This window comes from Citrus sinensis, chromosome 9, assembly GCF_022201045.2.
Source record: "Citrus sinensis cultivar Valencia sweet orange chromosome 9, DVS_A1.0, whole genome shotgun sequence".
Taxonomy (NCBI): domain Eukaryota; kingdom Viridiplantae; phylum Streptophyta; class Magnoliopsida; order Sapindales; family Rutaceae; genus Citrus; species Citrus sinensis.
Window position 1 is genome coordinate 8,682,423 of NC_068564.1, and position 21,281 is coordinate 8,703,703.

The window sequence follows — 21,281 nt, forward strand, 5'->3', positions numbered from 1 at the left end:
CTTCTACTGGTCTGATGACTGGTGGTTCTTTGTTGGGTACTTTGTCATGACAGGAGAACTGCCTATCTAGTACTTTAGGAGTTAGTCGAGGAGATCTTCTCGGTGTGGGCTTTGAAGTAATTTCACAGTCTACTTTTTCGGGGGTTTGTTGAGGAGTTGCTTGGGAAATTGTGGTGGGACTGTCCTTGATTTTACTCTTCACAGATTTTGGAGTCGACTTACCCGATGGAAAATCAGCCTTTGCAATAATCAAAATACATACCATTACTAGTAATACATGCATATACAAATGGAAATAAAATAATGACATGTAACAGGCCATATACCTTTCTTTTTCCAAGAGTTTCAGGGGATTGTTGATCATTGTCAATCTGAACACCAGTGGAAGTTTTGGGCTTAGGAAAGTTAGAACTTCCAACTTCAGTATTGCTGTACGCGTTTAACCTTGCATTCATGCGTTCTAATTGAGCAGACATGAATTGGAAACTCTCTTGATACATCTTTCTTTCTCTTGCTAACTCAGTGGCATCAGGGACATGAAAGTACATAGATGGGGTGACGAATTGCCCCACTCCTTGCACCCTACTTCCATTTGGCTGCTTCTGAAGAGCTTCACCTAGAATGTCATGTGACCCTTGTGATTGGAATGTTCTTTGTTCAACATGACTCTTCAGCTCATTCTACAAAAAAAAATATTGTAAATCCGCAATTACGAGTACAAGACATCAGCTAAACTAAACTAATATCCTTCTTGAATCTTTAACAAAAAGCAAATCCATATACAGTTCAACTTGAAACTACAGAAAATATTACAAGACAACACCTCAAACAAGTTTTAACCTTTTAATATGCGAAGAAATCAGTTCTGATGAAATCTTACTGAGTTTCTGTCAATTGTAAATGTTGCCATACAATTATTACAAAAAGCAGTATATATGTACGTTAATATCTACCCCCCCACACACATATTATAAAGAAAATTCATAAGAATTAAGTATACAAGTGACTTACTATTTTCTCAGCAATTGGCGTCACATCAGAAGCATATTTGCCATCTCGGTCTGCTCGTGCTATTAACCAAGCTTCACTGCGATCAATCTCCCGCTCAGAAACTCCACTCTCCTTTTTCTGTTACAAGGTGACATAAAACATAAATAATTGATTCTATTATATTATACGCATTAGATTACTTATGTTACTGTAATTACTCCATATTACCACACTTACTTTTCTATACAACATGCCACCATATCCTGTGCTACCCAAGCGATGGTTGTAGACATTCTTTGCTCTTTTGTCTTTTGCCTTCTTACTTTTTTCCTGCACAAACAGTTTATATGAAGAACAAAAAGTTACCACTGATTATTAGTAACTACCAACAATTAAATCAGGTAATATTAACAAACAACACACCTGAAATTGTTCAGACAAAACTTTGTCAACAAAAAGTTTCCAATCTTCTTTTTTAATGCTTGGATATTCAATAGGAGGCAACCTTAGTGACTTTCGATCGTCCTTGTTAGGTAGAACGAATTCAGTTGCCAGTTCACAACGAAAGTTTCTTGATGCAACCCCCATCCACTTTAATACTTGGCTTTTGCATTTCAAGCTCAATTTGAATTTTTTCTGTCAACCAATAACAAGGATTAGCAACAACTTTAAAAAAATCTGGAAGTTATATAAAATCTTTAAACATACTATGAAACAAGAAAACAAAACCTGAAAATGAACCCACAAAGTTTCCTTCATCTCCAGTGGCACACGCCTCCAATCATCAAGTAAAATTGAAATTGTTTCACGTACAATGACTCCAATGTAACTCCTAAGATCATTTCTTCCCTTACCAACCGGAACACCATAAGAATTGTACTCAATTGCAGCTTCATGACTAACTTCTTGTTTTTGCAAACCTTTTTTTTTTTTGTTTGTTTTCTTCTCCTTGGTCTTCCGTCGAGCTCCGGAAGAGTGAACTCAACATCGTCAGCCATCTCCTACAATCCTGAAAATGATTAAAATAAATAAGTATATCATTTAGATTAATAAGTTAATACAAGAGCAATAGCATATAATGAAATACATAAATCACTTACTGGAAAACTTTGAAAATTGGTGCTGGAAACTAACTACAATAATACATTCACTGATTTTCTAAATCAATATCTATTGGAATAGCATCACAATCTTTTCTGTCATAAATTCCTTCATCATCTTTCTCATCCAACTCACATACTGGAAGTTTGTTAGATAATGGAGAAAATACATCCACGTCTTCACATCTTTCCCCATTTAACTTATAAGCTTTGTCGGTCACTGAACAAACTATTGATTTATTATTCTCTAGCTGGTCCTTTACATAAAATACTTGCTTTGCATGACAAGCCAGAATAAAGCAATCAGATTTATAGCCAATCCGATTTAAATCAACTACAGTGAAACCTAAATTGTCAGTGCAAACCCCTCTATCATCTACCCAATCTCACTTGAAAAGTGTTTTTTTAACCATTAGATAATCAAGCTGCCAAATCTCATCAATGACTCCATAAAACGTCATGTCTCCAAAATGAGGACTTTTATCTTTTGAGCTTGAAATCTGTAGAGTGTTAGCAACAACCCTAACACCACTATTTTGGGTCACACGATTACAGTCCCGGTCCCTCGTTGTAAAATTGAAGCCATTTATCTCGTAGCCAGAGAAGGTCACCACGCTTGAGCGTGGTTTGTTTGCTAACCAGCACACTATTTCGTCAATCGGCATATTATTTGCTTTATCATGTGCCACCTATAAATTAATTTAACAAGTACAGTAATTAATAACATGTAGAAAAATCTTGTTAAGTTTATATCCTATATTGTATTTAGTTAAGTAATTCTAACCTTTGCTTGTAACCAACCAGAAAATGTTCGTATGTGTTCATTTTGCAACCACAGATTTGTTTTTGCCTTATAGGGGTTTCTTGATGCCAAATAATGCATATGCTCCCTACAGTGAAACATATTAAGATTTAAAAACTAGTATATTAATCTAATAATACAATAGTAATATTTTTTTGAAAAATTAACAACTTACTCGATATATATTTGGATTTCAGGGGTGTTCATTAGAACACACCGGTGTGCTTGTGCCAACAAAGGATCATCAACCACCTTTATGTTTGCACCTCCCAAAGGCTTTTCGATAGATAAATCAGTTGGACAACCAGTAGGCAGCCCAATAACATCACAATTTGAGAGGTACTCAGCACAAAATGCAAGTGCTTCTTCTGCAATATAACTTTCTACAATACAACCCTCAGGGCGGTAGCGATTACGAACATAATCCTTGAGAGTTTTCATTTGTCTCTCAAAAGGATACATCCATCGAAGATAAACAGGCCCACATAACCTAACTTGTTCAACTAAGTGGACTGTTAAATGGATCATTATGTCACAAAAGCTAGGTGGGAAGTACTGCTGCAGTAAGCATAAAGTGATTACAAGTTCCTCTTGCAATTGGTCAAGAGTATTAGGATCTACCACTTTACAGCACAATGTATTAAAAAAGAAGCACATCCTGATTATGGCCGTTCTCACATTTATAGGCAAACAGTTTCGAATGGCTAGTGGTAGAAATTGTTGCATCAAAGTATGACAGTCATGGGACTTAAGGCCTTGAAGCCGACAATCATCCATTGAAACAAGGTTTTGGACATTGGAAGAATACCCATCAGGGACTTTCACACTCAGCAAGGTTTCACAAAACTGTTTTTTTTCTTTTTTACTCAAAGTATAAGGAGCTGGAGGTAGGACTTTGTTTTTTTTGTTTGTTTCATCAGGAACTAGTTTTCCCCTGATCTTCAAAGACTCAAGATCTTTTCTAGCATTAATCCCATCTTTTGTTTTGCCTGGTTGATGAAGTAATGTGCCATATATGTTTTCGCACACATTTTTTTCAATGTGCATCACATCTAATTGATGGCGAACTAATAAATGCTTCCAATAATCTAATTCAAAAAAGATTGACTTTTTTTTGTACAATTTTTCAGTTATGTTCTCATCACCACCACCACCACCACCGCCATCATGTTTCCGCTTTTTGGCCTTCTTTTTCCTGAACTTAATATCTATATCTTCCACCATATTAAAGATTTCCTCACCAGACAAAGTTTTAGGAGGCTCATTCCACTCTTGCTTCCCATTAAAAATCTTTTTCAGTTTCCGAAATAGGTGACCGAGTGGTAGAAAGCGGCGATGGCCCATATATGACATTTTCCTACTATGTGGCAGCCAACATGCACAAGTGTCTATCCCACAAATTGGGCAAGCATAATAGCCCTTAACAGTACAACCAGAGAGGTTTCCGTATGCTGGAAAGTCACTAATTGTCCACATCAAGACAGCCCGTAAATTAAAGGTTTCTTTTCTATAAGAATCATAAACATCAATACCTACATCCCATAGAGTTTTTAAGTCCTCAATCAAAGGTGCTAGGTATACATCTAGATCATTTCCAGGTTGTTTAGGGCCAGATATCAAAAGTGACAACATCAAAAACTTTCTCTTCATACACAACCATGGAGGAAGATTATATGTTATTAATATAACAGGCCAACAACTATAAGTAGTGCTAAGTGTACTATGTGGGTTAACCCCATCAGTTGAGAGAGCTAAACGGAGATTTCTAGGTTCTTGTGCAAATTTTGGCCACTTATTGTCAATTAGTTGCCAGGCTGGTGAGTCTGCTGGGTGGCGAAGTTTGCCATCTCTAATTTTTTTATTAGCATGCCATGTTAAATTTTGAGCTGTTTGTGGTGATTGAAATAATCTTTTCAACCTAGGAATAGGTGGAAAATACCATAATACCTTTTTAGGAACCCCTTTCCTAAATTTTGTTGAGCTATCTTTTTTTTTTTTATACCTAGATGCTCCACAATTTGGGCATTCAGCAAGATCAGCAAATTCATTCCTATACAAAATGCAGTCATTTGGACATGCATGTATTTTTTCATACTCTAAGCCTAGCACTTTCATTGTTTTCTTAACCTCGTACATTGACATAGGTAGAGTATTATTATTTGGCAAAATATCAGCAAGGACTTCTAACAAAGCAGAAAACCCTTTATCGGACCACCCATAGTTCCCTTTCACATTGTAAAGTCTCATTAAACTAGATAACTTTGAATGTTTTGCACCCGGGTACAAAGGCTTTTCAGCATCTTCAAGCATATCCTTAAAAGAACTAGGATCTCTATCACAATGCTCGTAAGCATCTTCGACCATGTCAATTATATTACTGTAATCATGACATCTAAATCTTTGACTATGTGAATGGTCTTCACAGTTTGTAAATGTAGATTTAGAGTCAGTCTCACCATGCCAAGTCCAAACAATATATCTTGGGAGAAAACCTTTTTCAAATAAATGATCCTTCACTTGTTGAGGAGTATGAAACTCCATATTACAACAAAAGGTGCAAGGACATCTAATTGACATTCGATTTTCAGCATTCAAAATGGCAAAATCTAAGAAATCAGCAACTCCAGAACGATACTCTACAGACAATCTATCACAAGTTATCCAACTTCTGTCCATTTCAAATATTTTACCTGTTCACATATGTAATGTTAGTTTAAGTTTAATTAAATTGCATGATTAATTTAAAGTTCAATGTTATTATGATTATAGTTGTAATAATAAACTTATAATTCTGGAAAATCATTAATAGCCCTATAAATCATTAATTATAATAATAATTTAGACAAAATCCTGAAATTGAAACAAAATAAGTTTTGAAACTTAAATAGGAGATTAATAGGTAAGATGGGTGCTAATGGCTTTTTAAGTAGTCGAACTAATTCATAAGTTAAGTAACTAACAAAAGTTAAGAGTTCAAATAAATAATGTCTTCATACCACTTTGCAAGCCATTTTTTAAGATTCTATAAATCATTTTTTAACTTCAAATACAACATACAGAACTACTTTAAAACAAGCATTTCTTTATTGAATCAAACACAAATCATCAACTTTATACAATCTCAAAATACTCACAACCACGAACTTAATTAATTCATATCATAGTCATTGTCTCTATTACAAATCGTCCAACCAAAACAGAATAAATAAACAAGTAGGATTATATAACAAAATTTGCCTCTCTTTACATGAAACAGAGATGTAAATAGTTTGTAACCACTAAATACACAGTCATTCAGCTAATATAACACCCAAACAATCATCTCCTAATCACAAAGGCAAAAGCTAAAATCAAATTTCATGTTTTAGTACATTCAAAATCAACTAACTTATTGCTCAAAGTTAAGAAACAGAGCTAACAGTTTATTTCAGAAACTAAAAAAAATGCACATTCTTAGTTTTAAATAACAATGACAGTAAATCACATGCACAAAAGTTTGAAACTGACCTCAAATGTGGCAGAAAAAACTGAGTCGCAGCAGCAAGTGTTTTGAGTTTAAGTAATGCACCACTTAAAATGCCTGTATTTTTGGACTGCATGTGAGTGAAGATATAGAAAAATAAGAACAAAAATTTCAAGTTACGAATAAATAAATAAAAAAAATATTTGGAAAACAAAACCCACTAGGGTTGCACGACTGTTCAATTTCTGAATATCTGAAACAACCCAAAAATAAAAATTCAAAAATATTATTCATAAGCCAAATTAAAACAAACCCAATAATTAAATTGCACAAAAAAATAAAACATTCCGCCATTACCAGCTGATAACCTCCTCTACAGTTCTTTCTCTGGACTTAACTTGTCAGGGAGAATGAGATTACCTGAATACCGAACCGATGGTGCCACTTCACCCCTTGTCGATGGCTTTTACTTGCTTGCCTAGTATAGCCACAGGATGGTTAAGTTGGAGAAAAACCCCTTCGATAACAAGCGATTAGGGTTTTGGTTTGTGTTTCAATTTGGGGAAAATGGAAAAACGAATCAGAGTTTTAGGTTTTCATTATCTATCTAAATTAATTGAATTTAATTTGTAAATGGATAGTGCAAAACAGAAGAGATCGAGAAGAGAAAAACGAAAGCGAAAGTGAACGATGAAAGCAAGATAGAGACAATCGATATAGTCTAGATGGGGAGAACAAGTGTGTTTTATGTTATTGTTATTTATATTTTCATTTTTTAATAATTTAAATATTATTATGACTTTGACTCATCGAGATTTGATGGTCTGTGCTCCAAACATTAAAGCTTTAAATCTTAGAGCTCCCAGGTTCGAGTTGGAGCTAAAACAAAATTTTTATGAATTTTTTTATCATTGATACTTTAGTGTTAGTGATTTTTGATGTTTAGTTTACTGACACCCTAGTATCATTAATCCCTGATTCCTATTTGTCAAAAGCGGAAAATGGTGCATATGTACATAAGTACTGACACTTTTTGCAAAGTGTCATTAACGAAGTGTCAGTAAAACTCATTTTTCTAGTAGTAAAATTTTCTTTTGCTGTTCTAAATTGTTGTGCTTGGAGTGCAACCTCACAACAGCGTCATTGCATCCCGGAAGTCAATCTGCTTTATTTATATCATTTTAATTTGCATGGGAAAATCTCTCTAGAATAACGGAAATTGATCTTGAGGACACTTTACAGATGCCTTGATGAATTTACAATTGCTGCTAAGTGAATAGTGCCATGAACGGTATTCGATGAATAGTATCAGTAAGCAGTAATGCGAACAGTATCAACAGCTGCTATTCATGTTTTGAACTTTCAAAATGCAATATTGATTCATAATTTCATATTTCCTACATTTACATCATCATTGCCTTACTCGATGCTTGCCGCTGTCAATCACTCGCGCTATCGAACACGCCACCGTAAATCATTGTATTTGTACTAAGCCCTCTCTAAATTAAATTTTTGAATCAGCCGCTGCATCAGATAGTTTAGTAATCAGATGACCTATCGTTTAAATATAGTGAATCAATCTGAGAGTTCTACTATTTGTAATGCTATTGCTTTCGCTTTGGACTGCAAGATTAATAGGGTGATTATGCATTTAACCATCCTCATTACTAATATCTAATTGACGAAAGAATGTCATAATTGTTACCCTGTGTGCACTACAAGAAAAAAGAGATATAGCAACAGGAATTCAGCAACATGCATGCTACGCGTGTTGTAAAATATGATGTTTAACAACATTTTAAGATCGTGCGTTGTTAAAAATTGCTTAAAGTTTACTTTCAACAACATGCTTTAAGGCGCGTTGTGAAAAACATTATTACAACAGTTTTCTAATTGTGGCGGTTTTGGTAAGACAAATAACAACGTACAATATAAGCATGTTGTTAAAAAATTCATTTTCGACAACATTCTAAAAGGCACGTTGCTATCGAGAATGTAGCACAACATTTTTTAGTTTGTTATCAATTGTTTTCAACCATGACATAATTTGCCATAGGTGAAAAATGTTTATATTTATAATTTCTCTATAGTAATAATAAAGCCTTTTCAAATTAAAAAAACTAGTAATAAAAAAGTAACCAACCAATTTTAAATAATAGGTGGTTATTCATATAATTATTGAATCTATCCTATTAAATCATTAATTTATTTTTGTATAAAATGAAAAAAAATTTTTTTACCACAAATAATTTTTTTAAATAAAAAATGACATAAATACATTCAAATCTATTTATTATTTTTAACTAATGAAAATCACTTTTGTCAGCCCAAAAAAAAAAGGGCACAAATCAAAAAACTCTACATTATCAATTAATAAAAAATAATATCTTAATTACTAATAAGACAAAACGTTAGCACTTGGTAAAGTTACCTGATCTCACTTTTTCACTTTCTCACTTTCTCACTTTCCAGCATTATCTTTCTCTTTACTTGTCTTCTTCCTCTTGGTGAAAATCCCTCAATTATTCCTTCCCCTTCGTGACTGTCAAGAAGAAATAAGGTTTGGGTCTTCTTTTGTTTAACACACATTCTCTCTATTGGAACTTAAATTGAGTTACTCTTTGATTTTTTTATCTAAAATTCCAGGTGTATACGTTGTGGTCCCAAGAAGAAGAAGCTTTTGATTGTGGTCCAGAACAAAGAAGACAACATCCTTGAAATTGAAAAGGTTTATATATATTTCATTCTTTATTGTTTTTTTGCAAGTAAAATAACATGAAAAGGTGTCTCTTTTACTCTTTGTCAATAATGGGTATCGTTAGTTTTACTCTTAGTAAAAGATGTCTCTTTTACTCTTAGATAATTGTTTGTTTATAAAAAATAATAATAGTAATAATACACTATTCGTCTGTTTTCTTCTTACAAAATAAATAAATTTTTTTCTTATTTACTTTTGTATTGACATTTAAACTAGTAAATAATATAGAAGATATTGAATTTAAAAAATAACAATTATACAAAGTCTTATGAAAATAAAATAGAAAGAGTCATGTGTAACTTTGTTCTTGTCTTGAATATATTGTTATGTAACTTTTTATATTTCAACTTACTATTTGCTCATGTAAACAGGTTTTAATAGTTGCTCGAAAATGGATAAAGGGTGGGTTCACCTATCAAGGTATTATTTTGCCTTATTTCTAAATATTATTTTTCATTTTTCCTCTTAAAAAAAAACAGTTTGTTTGTACGAAATTAGTGAAATTCAATTAACTTTCCAGTTCGGTAAAATCTTTATTGTAGACACACAGAGGATTATAGGTTGGGAGTACGTAACTTTGTCAATAATGCACGTGCTTGTTTGGGAAACTTAGATGTTATAGTATGTCCCTGTAGATATTGTAAGAATTTACAACGCCATCATTTTGATATAGTCTACGAGCACTTGGTTATTAAGGGCATGGATCCGACTTATACAAATTGGGTCCTTCATGGGGAGAGTTCTACTGCAACAATGCAATACAGGGGTGAGGGGAATACATACACATCAAATCAATACATAGATTTTGAAATGACAGAAACTTATGGGATGTATAAAGATCAAGCATGCTTTCAAGAAGCAAATGCTACAGAGAATACATATGTAGAAAGAGAGGAACTTCAAAATTTAGTTAGAGATGCTGAGACTCCATTGTACCCAGGCTGTACAAACTACTCTAAAATGTCAGCAACTGTAGTGTTATTCAAGCATAAAGTTACCCACGGGTTATCTGACAGTAGTTTTAATGAGATGCTTCAAATATTTTGTGATATGTTACCACCAGAAAATACACTTCCAGATTCTTTTTATTCAACAAAAAAATTGTTGAAGGCATTTGAACTTGGGTACGAGAAGATACATGCTTGTATAAATGATTGCTGTCTATTTAGAAAAGACTTGGAACATGCAAATACATGTCTTAAATGTGGTTCTTCTCGCTGGAAAGTTGATGAACGAACTAATAAAATTCATCAAGGCATACCTGCAAAAGTCTTGCGCTATTTTCCAATAATACCAAGACTTAAGAGGATGTTTGGGATCACAGAATTGGCAAAACAACTGAGATGGCACCAAAGTCATAAAAGCCAAGATGGTAAGATGAGACATCCAGTTGATTCTCTTGCATGGGAGACCATAAATAGAAAATGGCCATCGTTTGCATTAGATCCTCGAAATATCAGATTTGGTCTTGCTACTGATGGTTTCAATCCTTTTCAAGATCTTAGCACGAGTTATAGTTGTTGGCCTGTCATTTTATCTATGTACAACTTGGCTCCATGGTTGTGCATGTCCAAGGAAAACTTAATGTTGACTTTATTAATCCCTGGGCCAAAACAGCCCGGTAATGACATAGATGTTTACTTGGCACCACTTGTAGAAGATTTAAATGAGTTGTGGGTAAATGGAGTTAGGATGTATGATGCTGTGGAGAAATCAACATTTAATTTGAAAGCAATCTTGATGTGGACGATCAATGATTTTCCAGCTTATGCAAACACATCAGGATGGTCTACAAAAGGAAAGTTGGCATGTCCTGTATGTCGTACAAACACATATTCAGAGTGGTTACCACATAGTAGGAAACATGTGTACATGGGTCATAGACGGTTTCTTCCTCGTAAACATAGTTTTCGAAACAAGTGCAAATGGTTCAATGGGCATGTTGAAGAAAAAGGTAAACCTAAATTGTTCACTGGTGAAGATATATATAAAGAAGTTAAAGATATTGTAAATGATTGGGGAAAGAGGAGCAAAAAAAGAAAAAGGAGCACAAATGAATCTCAATTATGGAAAAAGAAATCGATATTTTTTGAATTGCCATACTGGAAGGTGAGCTGTCATTAAATATGTTCTGTGATAAATTTTTGGTGCTTTACTTTCTTGATTAAAATTTAAAATCTTAACAAACTTTACTTTTTAATTTTTGCAGGACTTGGTTTTGCGTCACAACTTGGATGTAATGCATATTGAAAAGAACATTTGTGATAGCATAATTGGTACGCTTTTGAACATGAAAGGTAAGTCTAAAGATGGCCTTAATTCTCGCTTAGACCTTATACACTTGGACATTAGGAAGGATTTACATCCTAAAAAAGAGGAGAATTTTTATTGCTTACCAGCTGCTTCACATACACTTTCTAAGGAAGAAAAAGAACTTTTTTGCAAGCGGCTTGCTGATATAAAGTTACCTGATGGTTATGGTTCAAACATTACCAACTGTATTTCAGTGAAAGAGCACAAGATAACTGGCCTAAAGTCTAATGATTGCCATATTTTAATACAACAACTTTTACCTGTAGCTTTGAGAGGAATTTTACCAAAAGGTCCAAGAAAAGCAATTCTTCGTTTGTGTGCCTTTTTCAAAGAATTATGTAGTAGAGTTTTGGATAGAAATAGATTAGAAAAGCTAGAGGAAGAAGTGGTTGAGACCCTATGTATGTTGGAGAGATTCTTTCCACCGTCATTCTTTGATATTATGGTTCATTTAACAATTCATCTTGGACGCGAAGCTCGTCTATGTGGACCTGTACAATATCGTTGGATGTATCCTATTGAAAGGTAACTATTTAACTTTACAGTGTATTATCATTAAAATAGAATTAATTATAAATCATTAATCTAGCTACTTTTTGTCCTAGGCATATGAAGATCCTAAAAGGATATGTTAGAAATCGTGCACGAGCTGAAGGGTGCATAGCTGAACGGTACCTTGCTGAAGAGTATGCAATGTTTTGTGGCAAGTATGTAAAAAAGGCTGCTCAAATAGGATCCAAACATGGACGCAATGAGGAATTTGAGAACAAATTTTTATTAGAAGGGCGTCCAATATCAGGAGGTAAATTAATAACTCTTTCAGATGAGATGTTAAAGATTGCCCATCGTTGTATCCTATTCAACAGTTCGGAAGTCCAGCCTTATATAGAGTAAGGTTTTTAGTCATATCTATTACGAACATTTTGAATTAATATTTAATAGTTAAGTTTAATATTTTTATCTTTATTTTCAGAGAGCACTTGGAAGAATTAAAAGGTTCAGATAGACGATTTGAAAAGAATGAAAAATTGCTACAAAAGAAACATGTGGAAACATTTAATGTCTGGTTGCATGAAAAGGTTATCAAATATTTATTTTAAATTATTTTAGAACATAATATTTTATATAATTATTTAACTTATTCTATCAATTCTTATTGTTTTAACAGATTAAGGTTATGGAGAATCACATTAATGTGTCAAATATTTTGAAATGGCTTTCACGTGGACCAAGAGTACAATCAATGTCATATTCTGGATTTGTAATAAACGGCCTTCGATTTCACACGAAGGATGCAGAGAAGTCAAGACAAAATAGTGGTGTTTCACTCGAAGCAACTACAATTTGTAGAGCTAGTGCAAAAGACAATACACAAGTGATTGGAAAAGTCACTTACTATGGGGTTTTGAGAGAGATTATAGTTCTTGATTACCATACTTTTCAACTCCCCATTTTTAGATGTGATTGGGCAAATATTGTAAATGGTGTCAGAGATGATGATGGTTTCATCTTGGTTAACCTTCATGAGGGGCAAAGCCAATTTGAAAAAGACCCATTTATTTTAGCATCGCAAGCTAATCAAGTATTTTATTCTAGGGAAACAAATTCTTCAAATTGGTATGTTGTTTTGAAAGCACCATCACGAGGATTTCAAGATTTACAATTATATGATGAAAGTGATAATGAGCCACCTATGTCAATTGAAGTGGGAGAACTTGAAATACAAGATGACAATGAGGATGCACCAAATAAAAGAACTGATGTTGATGATATAATTTGTGACGTGTAACTTTTTTTTTTTAAGTGCTATGTTATTCTATTTCTTTCTTATAATGATTTTATGTGATATTGATTTGTCAACTCGTACAGCTGTAATATTTTGGTTTTACTTAAAGTATTGTTCATATAATATGTGTACTGCAGTTTTTTTTTTTTTGTTTAATCTATGCTTACTATTATCATAAGATATATAATTGTTTTCTTGTATTTTGTAGCAAGCATTAACAGTGGGAGAAGATGACAGGTGCAGAGGTAAGTGAATTCGTTACTTATTTTAATACATTAATTATTTTATTCATACTGTATTTCACAATATTACCTAAATATAAAGTTTTCATTATACAGTCATCTAAAAAAGCTGAAAAAAGAGCCAAAAAACAACAGCAAGCGCTCTTTGTTGCTGCCACTCGAGAAGAAAATGTAAGGCTAACAATTAACAGTCGTGAGAATGTCGAAACATCTACACCTAGCACTAACAATGGCAAACGAAAAAGAGGCCCTACTACACTGGCAGTGATTCGAGATCATACTCCCTTACTTGTTGAATTCAATGAAAGAAGTCAACCAGTGGGAGTTAATTCAGAGAAGTACGCCACTTTTGCTGGAGTTGCAGCAAGAGAGCATGTGCCTATTGTGATCAAAGATTGGCGTCTAGTTCCTTCAAAAACTAAAGAAGATCTTTGGTCATTAATTAAGGTATATTTTGTATTCATATTAATAATAATTTATTGTTTTAACTACTAAGATGCTTCTTTATTTTACAGCAAAGATTTATTGTAAATGAATCCCAAAAGCACTTAGCACTTCGAAATCTAGGAGATCGATGGAGACAATACAAATCAGAGATAACAACAAAGATTAAGGAAGCGAACAAGAAAGCGAATAGGTCACGTGCCCTTTCTCTTATTCGGCCGAAAAATGTTATATTTGATGAAGATTGGGAAGCTTTTGTGAAACATAGATTGTCTCCAGAGTTTGAAGTAAGTAATTATATCTATTATTTATGTTAAGATAAATTCATATCAATACAAGACTTTATTTTTACATGATAGGAAATAAGCAAGAAGTTTCGAAATATGCGAAATGAACAAGAAGAGGTACATACAATGGGTCGAAGAGGCTATGCTCGTACAGAGCATAATATGGTAAGATACGAAAAATAATTTTGCTGTATTTTTATTGATTTTGCTATAATTTACAATTTCTATTCTTTTTATTGTAGAAAAAGAAATGTTCAGATCCAACAAAAATAACAAGGGTAGATGTTTGGCTTGAGGGACATCGTAAAAGGAACGGTGAGCCTGCTAATGAAGCAGTTGGAAGAAGAATGGTTCGCAACTCTTGAAACCAAATCATATATTTATTACTTCTGTGACTTTTATTTTTCCATGTAACTAATATATAAATAATTTATGCTTTAGGAAAAGGTTGTAGAGTATCAAGAAATAGATAATAATCCGAATGAGAACATAGACATAAGAAATGATGCTGTTGCAAAAGCTTATGGTTCTGAAAAACGTGGACGAGTTCGGGCACGTGGATTTGGGGTTACTCCTACTGCGGAGAATTTGCATAATCGATCTACTCAAAAAGTGAGAGAACTTGAAAGCCAGTTGCATACTCAATCTCAAAGAGTGGAGATACTTGAACAAAAGTTTGAACAAATGACTGCTTTTATGTTAAAACAGGTAAATCATTTACTATTTTTATTTTTTTTTAAACTAAAAAAAATAAGATAAAGTATATATGCATCAACAATATTAGGTAATATAAAATCATTTTTATTTTACTTTCACTTCAATATAATTACTTTTAATTTTACAGAATCTTGGTAGACCTGATGATGTGATGAGCGCTCATGAATGCACTCCTCGAGTAAGTTTCTTTTGTTCCTACCATATCCCACTTCTGTAGTTTGTGATAAGTTTTGCTATTTTATTTTAGTTTATTTTTTATACTTGTAGTCACAACAAGGAAGTGGTACAATGCATGAAAATCTTGAGCTAGAAAATGCAAGCTGTCAACTATTGCATTGGTACTCAGATGATCCAGTTGAGGTTGTGGCTGAGGGGAAGGTTGCATCAACTGATCCTAAGGCAAGAGTCCATCACGTGCCTCTTGGTAGGGATTGTTGGAAAGTTTGGGTGGAGTCAATTACTCTTGGTAAGGAAGATGTTGAATTGTACAAGATGACTGATGAAGCTCGAACAATCAATGAAGCTTTGGGGAGTACTGTTGCTTGGCCTAGGAGTTGCATCAAATTAATTTAGACAAAGTAATAGTTGTGATTCATCTTGCTATGATATTTTATTGATCAACAAATATATATGTACACATGCACACACATACACACACATATAGAGTTAATTTATGTTTTTATAAAATGCTACTTATTTTCTTTTCCTTGAACTTTGTTGTGCAGGAATTAATTTTGTTTTGCTGGAGGTTTCCTTGGGGGTATTGAGCTTTAAAGAAACTTTTTTTTTTAAAGATCACTCAAAGATGTTTTAACTTATGTTTTGGTTGTTCATATCTCATTTTGTTGTTTTATATGTATTTAAGATTTTAGAAACTATTGTGATAATGATACTTCAAATGTATTAACTTTATGCTTGAATACATTTTTAATGAAATTATATTTTGGAAATGTGTTATTACTGTGCATATGTTTGTGTAGGACAAAAGTATACAGTGATAAAACTAATGTATGAAATAAGAAAAAAAAGGTGCATTTAACAACTTGCAAATTAACAATAGGTAATGTTTAATTGTCTTAAATATTACAACTAGCAACAAGCATTCATTGTTGTCAAATGTTAGAAACAACAACGAGCATGTATTGTTGTTAAATGTTAAAAACAGCAACGTGTACGCTGTTGTTGTTAAATGTTACAAATAACAACGAGCATGTATTGTTGTTGTATAGAAAATGACAACATCAAAAAGTTTGTGGTGAAAAGTGTTGAAACGTGAGACATCAGCTACGAAAATAGAGCGTGGTTACATGACAAATGACCACAGGCAAGGTTGCATTTTGCTACGTGAATTGTCCGTTGTCAAAGGTCATGGACATTCAACAACATCAACATCAACAACGTGCAGGTCCTCGTTGTTGTATGTAATTAACAACGTATTTAAATCGTTGCCGTATCCTTTTTTTCTTGTAGTGGTGGCTGTTTCTTTTTACTACAAAAAAAGTTCCCAAATCCAATTCCACATTAAAACAATCTTAAAAAATTAAATTAAACAACTGTTAGCTTTACTTTTTGCGCTTTAGCCGATCCTTTTCCATTTTCTTGCACAACTACAAACAAAGCCTCAACGGCCAGTATCCTTAAAAAAATCTGTATCTTAAAAAAAAAAAAAGTCGCATTGTAAGGTACCTAGAATTAATAGATTCTGTCTATTAGCCGAACCTAATGGCGTGTCCATGAAAATTCTTAATTTCTTCACAATTAAATGTCCAATATCTTCGCTTGATATGGTTGATGTGGTAGGTACACACCTCTTCTTACTTCCATAGGAAGTACAACAAATGAAAGTTATATAATTGATCACCCACGCGAAATGGTTTCATGCTCATATTGTCTTTAGGCCAAGAGTCCATGTTTACCGCCTATGATATTGAGAATTATATGAAAGCAATATATATCTCTTACTATATTGTATATATATGAGAAAGATAACATAGGTCCTGTTTGGGATTGAGGTGCTATAACTTAAAAACTATAGTTGTTATGGAAAAAAAAACAGTAACTATCAAACAAAAGTTAATAATATATAGTAAATATAAATTTTAAATAATAATTATGATAAATTATTAAAGATATAATAAATTTTTCATTATACAAGTGAAAAATCATATTAATATAGCTTAAAAGCTACAGCAGTTAGTTTACCAAACACTTTATAACTGTAGCTTAAAAGTTACAGCTACTCAATCTCAATTCCAAAAATGCACCCATAGTATTCGACGTTTACTACTGTATGTATACCTCAGCTCGAATAAAAAATTGAATAAAAAAATTTGTGACCAATGCCAATTGAATTTTCTGACTAATCTAACAAGCATACAAGCCACTACCAGCCGCAAAGGCAATGTGGCAAGCACCAACCCTATCAGCAGTGGATTTTTGGAAGCAAATTAGGAGAATTCCTGGCGAAATCATCCTGAAGAAATTAAGAAACTCCATAATATGAAATGAACCATGAATTTAGGTCATTCACTTACTGTCTTTTCCCCGAAAATGCATGAGTAATGCTTAACAGAGTTGCAGGTTCAATTTGTGGCAAGAAACTCTTCAATATCCATTTTTCATAATTTCATACAATGGCAAAACAGAAATTAATATAAAAGCTGATGAGGTCATATCTCCACTCTATACAACAATGAATGACCCAGGGCAGATTATGCAACAAAATGGTGAGGCGGCCCAAGGGAAATAATATAGTAATTCACCAAAACAAGTAATTTCATACAGCGGCAAAATAGAAATTAATATTAAAACTGATGAGATAATATAACCACTCTATACAAAAAATGAATGACTCAAGGCAGATAATATTACGCGAAAATAGTGAGACAGCCCAAGGTAAGTAATATAGTGATAGACCAAAATAAGAAGTCCAAGACAAATAATACATCATAGTAATGAGATTAATTGATGCAAATGATTTTATAAGAGAGACTTAGGTAAATCATATTACGAAAGAAAATAAAATAAGAATTTTGTTAATTAGAGGTTTTCAAACATATTATGTAACCACGTGATTTGTAATTGAGTAAATCTACTAGGCAATGTACACTCAAACATAGAAATAGAATTCTACCTAAATATAAATAGAAAGACTAATAACATACTACTCTAATTCTAGCCAACTAGAATTAAAATTACGTGTTCAAATAACCAAACTCTAAAATAGTTGTTCTAGCGATATCACAACTGTAATTTTTTAGTGAGCGCATCCTCACTTAAAAAGAGAATAGGAAGTCATTTAATTCTCTATGCGCTCTCTCTCTCTGATGATGGGATGTCAATAGAGAATAGAAAGATGCGTGTGATTTTGGAACCATAACCACTTATATAGACAATATTTTCTTATTGCCACTGGATATTTCTAATTATGTCTATCATAGAATTAGAATATCATTGAATCTTTACACATGAAAACTCACACCCTATTAGACACATTAAAGTCTCTAAAGTCTATAACACCGAAAACCTAAATAGTTCACTTTTAATTGTGTTTAATCTTATATGATAATTTGCAATATATAAATTTTTCACATATAAACCCAGTATTGGATTAAGGATCCAACAACAATATCACTACTGTAATTTTCTAGTGAGGGCATCCTCAATTTAACAAAATGAGGATGCCCTCACTTGAAAAGAACTATATATACACACATACGTGGGAGTCAAGCAACAATTACAGATAATTTCCTAGGTATGTCATCAATGGCCTCTGTAACTTAGTATATATCAAACTTGATTAGGTCTTGCACCATTTCAAATTCTACTGTATGTATCGCTTGGATCCTCAAGATATTGGCTTAATTTATTTATACTAAAAGATCGGGCAAAGAGAAATAATTCTTAAATATGTGCTGAGTAAAAGGCAAGTGGCAGACATTATGACAAAGGCATTGGGACATGAGCTATTTGAATTCCATACAAATAAATTAAGGTGGTGTTTGGCTGGGTGGAGAGAATGGAGGAGAGAAAAGTAATTTAAATTTTCTTTTCATTTCCATTGTTTGGCTTGACAAAATATATAAGAATTTAAGTTCTATTAAAATTTAATATCTATCATAATGTAGAATTTGAATTCCACACCAAATAGTGAAAAATTTAAATTCCTCTTATTTTAGAAACTAAAATTTCTAAAACTACCCTTCAACTTTTTAATTTGTTTAATATCATTAATAATTATTATTTATAATTTTATTTTATTGATTTAATATCATAAATGGACCACCGCCGAAAAGTCGCTGGACGTTCGCCGAAAAGTCGTCGGACTTTCACCACCGGCCAACGGACCGTCATTATATATGTTACTAGTATAAATAATTAAATATTTGAGGTAAAGGGTAAATTAGTTTAAAGAAAAAAAATTATAATCCATTGTAATTAAAATAATTAAATATTCACCGAAAAGATGCCGAACGTTCACCGAAAAGTCGTTGGACCTTCACCGCGGGCCAACGGACCGTCATTATATATATATATATATATATATATATATATATATATATATATATATATATATATATATATATATATATATTACTAATATAAATAATTAAATATTTGAGGTAAAGGGTAAATTAGTCATAAAAAAAATTATAATTCCTTTCCTTATTAAATTTTATATCAAACCAAACAACAAAATCTAATTTCACTACTTTTCTCCATTTCTTTCTTTTCTCTTCATCTCCATTCTGCTATTTTCCTCTTCTCCCTTTTCTACAAACCAAACATGACCTAAGAGTATGCTAAGAAAACTGAGATTGAGCGGGGGTGTTAGAACAAAGTAAATCAAGCACGACAGGAAAGCTCAGCAGACATGATAAGGTGGCTTGTGACTCAGCTGCTACTCAAGAATACTCAAGTGGAGACAAGTGTAGTGAAGACAAAGTGTAGTGCAGACAATGACTATATGATTGCCAAATAAAATAATACAGCAAGGCTGTAAAATAATGTAAACGATAGTATATATCCATGTCCCTACACTTCATATCAGTATCCCTCAGCTTGAACTGTATGCATACTTAACCACACATAAAAGGCGTGAGTAATTTCAATTCATAAATTTAAAATTTCTAGAAGGTACAAGCAGCAGCTTGTTACTGAATCGATTTCTCTCCTAATTAGATAAAATTATTTATTTTATGGACCCATGCTAACACGTTTCGACGTGCAGTTTAGCCGTGGCCGTTAATCTTCAATAACTATTATTTCATGGAACCATGCTAACATGCACGTTTCGACGTGCAGTTTAGCCACGGCCGTTAATCTTAAATAATTATTACATGTTTTGCTACGTCACAATCACCCACACCTCGGCAACGTGGACTTCTTGAATCTATATATATCAGATCAAACCAGAAATAAGAACACGCTCAAGCTCTACTTATTTTTTAGTTTTGATTACGCTTCACCTGGAGATCTTTTCTGATTTGAAGAATATGGAAACTCCTTTTCCTTGCGCAGGTTTTTTAGCCAATTTCAGCTCAATAGATATCATTTACAATTCATATATTAATATAAGCATTTACGAATCCATTTTCTAATGTTAAACTTTCAGGTAAGAATGAATGGTTGGAGGGTACTCTAGTACTTGTACTTGGTATTGCTGATGATAAGGACGGGACAATTGAAAATCTTGATCTTATTGCTGTCCCTCAATATGGAAGAAATCCCGACCACACTGGTTAGTAAGCGCAGCGCACGCACGCAATATTACTCTTTTCTATTATGGTTAATAAAAGGATGGGTATTGTTATTACCTATCAATTAATTGTGTGAGGGTCAGTTTAGTTCAGTTCAACTTCTAAAATCTCTTGATCTACAAGGGATTATATTTCTTAGTGTCCACCGTCCATGTACTTCGTCTTTCTTAATAATTAAATAAAATAATTATATGTGAATGCGTTATTTACGTTAATATGTTGTTTATGTTGGTTTGTCAATAAAACAAAAAAATCGTGTGGTACTGTCCAAATCAGTTTGATTAATTATACTCTTTCTTTTTTAATAGTTTTGTAAAAAATACCATATATCAGTTAGCTAATTGTTGTAGCTTACAGGTGAACCGAGATCTTTATAATTAATTACGCATATTTAAGATTTTAAATGCAGGTCCTAACAAATAACGACATTCTAAACTTATTACCATTAATTTCTTAGCAATCACCAAATTTTAAAACTGCCACAGCGCCAATTATTCATGATATTTTTAGCAAAGATAATTCTATATAAATGGAGAGAATATTCTCTTTTGTTTGGTTTATTATTTAGGCTCATGAATTGGGGTTGGGCTTTGAATGCGAACAATTCTCAAAATCCGATA

At 32.8% G+C, this 21,281-nt stretch overlaps 2 protein-coding genes and 1 long non-coding RNA gene across 3 annotated transcripts; 2 read left to right on the plus strand and 1 right to left on the minus strand.

Moving 5' to 3' along the window:
• Positions 1-2,137: 2,137 nt before the first annotated feature.
• LOC127899841 (uncharacterized) lies at positions 2,138-5,568 on the minus strand. The gene is made up of 6 exons (XM_052433974.1): positions 4,895-5,568; positions 4,038-4,810; positions 3,110-3,881; positions 2,875-2,980; positions 2,501-2,779; positions 2,138-2,365 (listed from the first exon to the last, which is right to left on the minus strand). The coding sequence occupies exons 1-6, from the start codon at positions 5,566-5,568 to the stop codon at positions 2,138-2,140; spliced, it is 2,832 nt and encodes a 943-aa protein (XP_052289934.1).
• A 2,108-nt stretch (positions 5,569-7,676) lies between these two features.
• Positions 7,677-13,215, plus strand: LOC127899842 (uncharacterized). The gene is made up of 8 exons (XM_052433975.1): positions 7,677-7,834; positions 9,002-9,083; positions 9,485-9,533; positions 9,787-11,222; positions 11,323-11,951; positions 12,032-12,133; positions 12,400-12,505; positions 12,595-13,215. Exons 1-8 carry the CDS (start codon positions 7,677-7,679, stop codon positions 13,213-13,215), a joined length of 3,183 nt encoding a protein of 1,060 aa, XP_052289935.1.
• A 6,980-nt stretch (positions 13,216-20,195) lies between these two features.
• On the plus strand, positions 20,196-20,876 carry LOC102627527 (uncharacterized). The gene is made up of 2 exons (XR_372332.4): positions 20,196-20,422; positions 20,517-20,876. It is a non-coding gene; the product is annotated as an uncharacterized LOC102627527 (long non-coding RNA).
• Positions 20,877-21,281: the final 405 nt, after the last annotated feature.

What these genes read in the sequence shown, in the direction of transcription:
- LOC127899841 (XM_052433974.1), bottom strand. Translation starts at nt 5,568, where the DNA reads ATGGACAGAAGTTGGATAACTTGTGATAGATTGTCTGTAGAGTATCGT. An exon ending in CCAAATTGTGGAGCATCTAG is followed by an intron (nt 4,811 to 4,894) that starts GTATAAAAAAAA and finishes ACCTATTCCTAG; the next exon opens with GTTGAAAAGATTATTTCAAT. An exon ending in CTGGTTGGTTACAAGCAAAG is followed by an intron (nt 2,780 to 2,874) that starts GTTAGAATTACT and finishes ATTAATTTATAG; the next exon opens with GTGGCACATGATAAAGCAAA.
- LOC127899842 (XM_052433975.1), top strand. Translation starts at nt 7,677, where the DNA reads ATGCGAACAGTATCAACAGCTGCTATTCATGTTTTGAACTTTCAAAAT. An exon ending in ACATCCTTGAAATTGAAAAG is followed by an intron (nt 9,084 to 9,484) that starts GTTTATATATAT and finishes TCATGTAAACAG; the next exon opens with GTTTTAATAGTTGCTCGAAA. An exon ending in TGGATGTATCCTATTGAAAG is followed by an intron (nt 11,952 to 12,031) that starts GTAACTATTTAA and finishes TTTTTGTCCTAG; the next exon opens with GCATATGAAGATCCTAAAAG.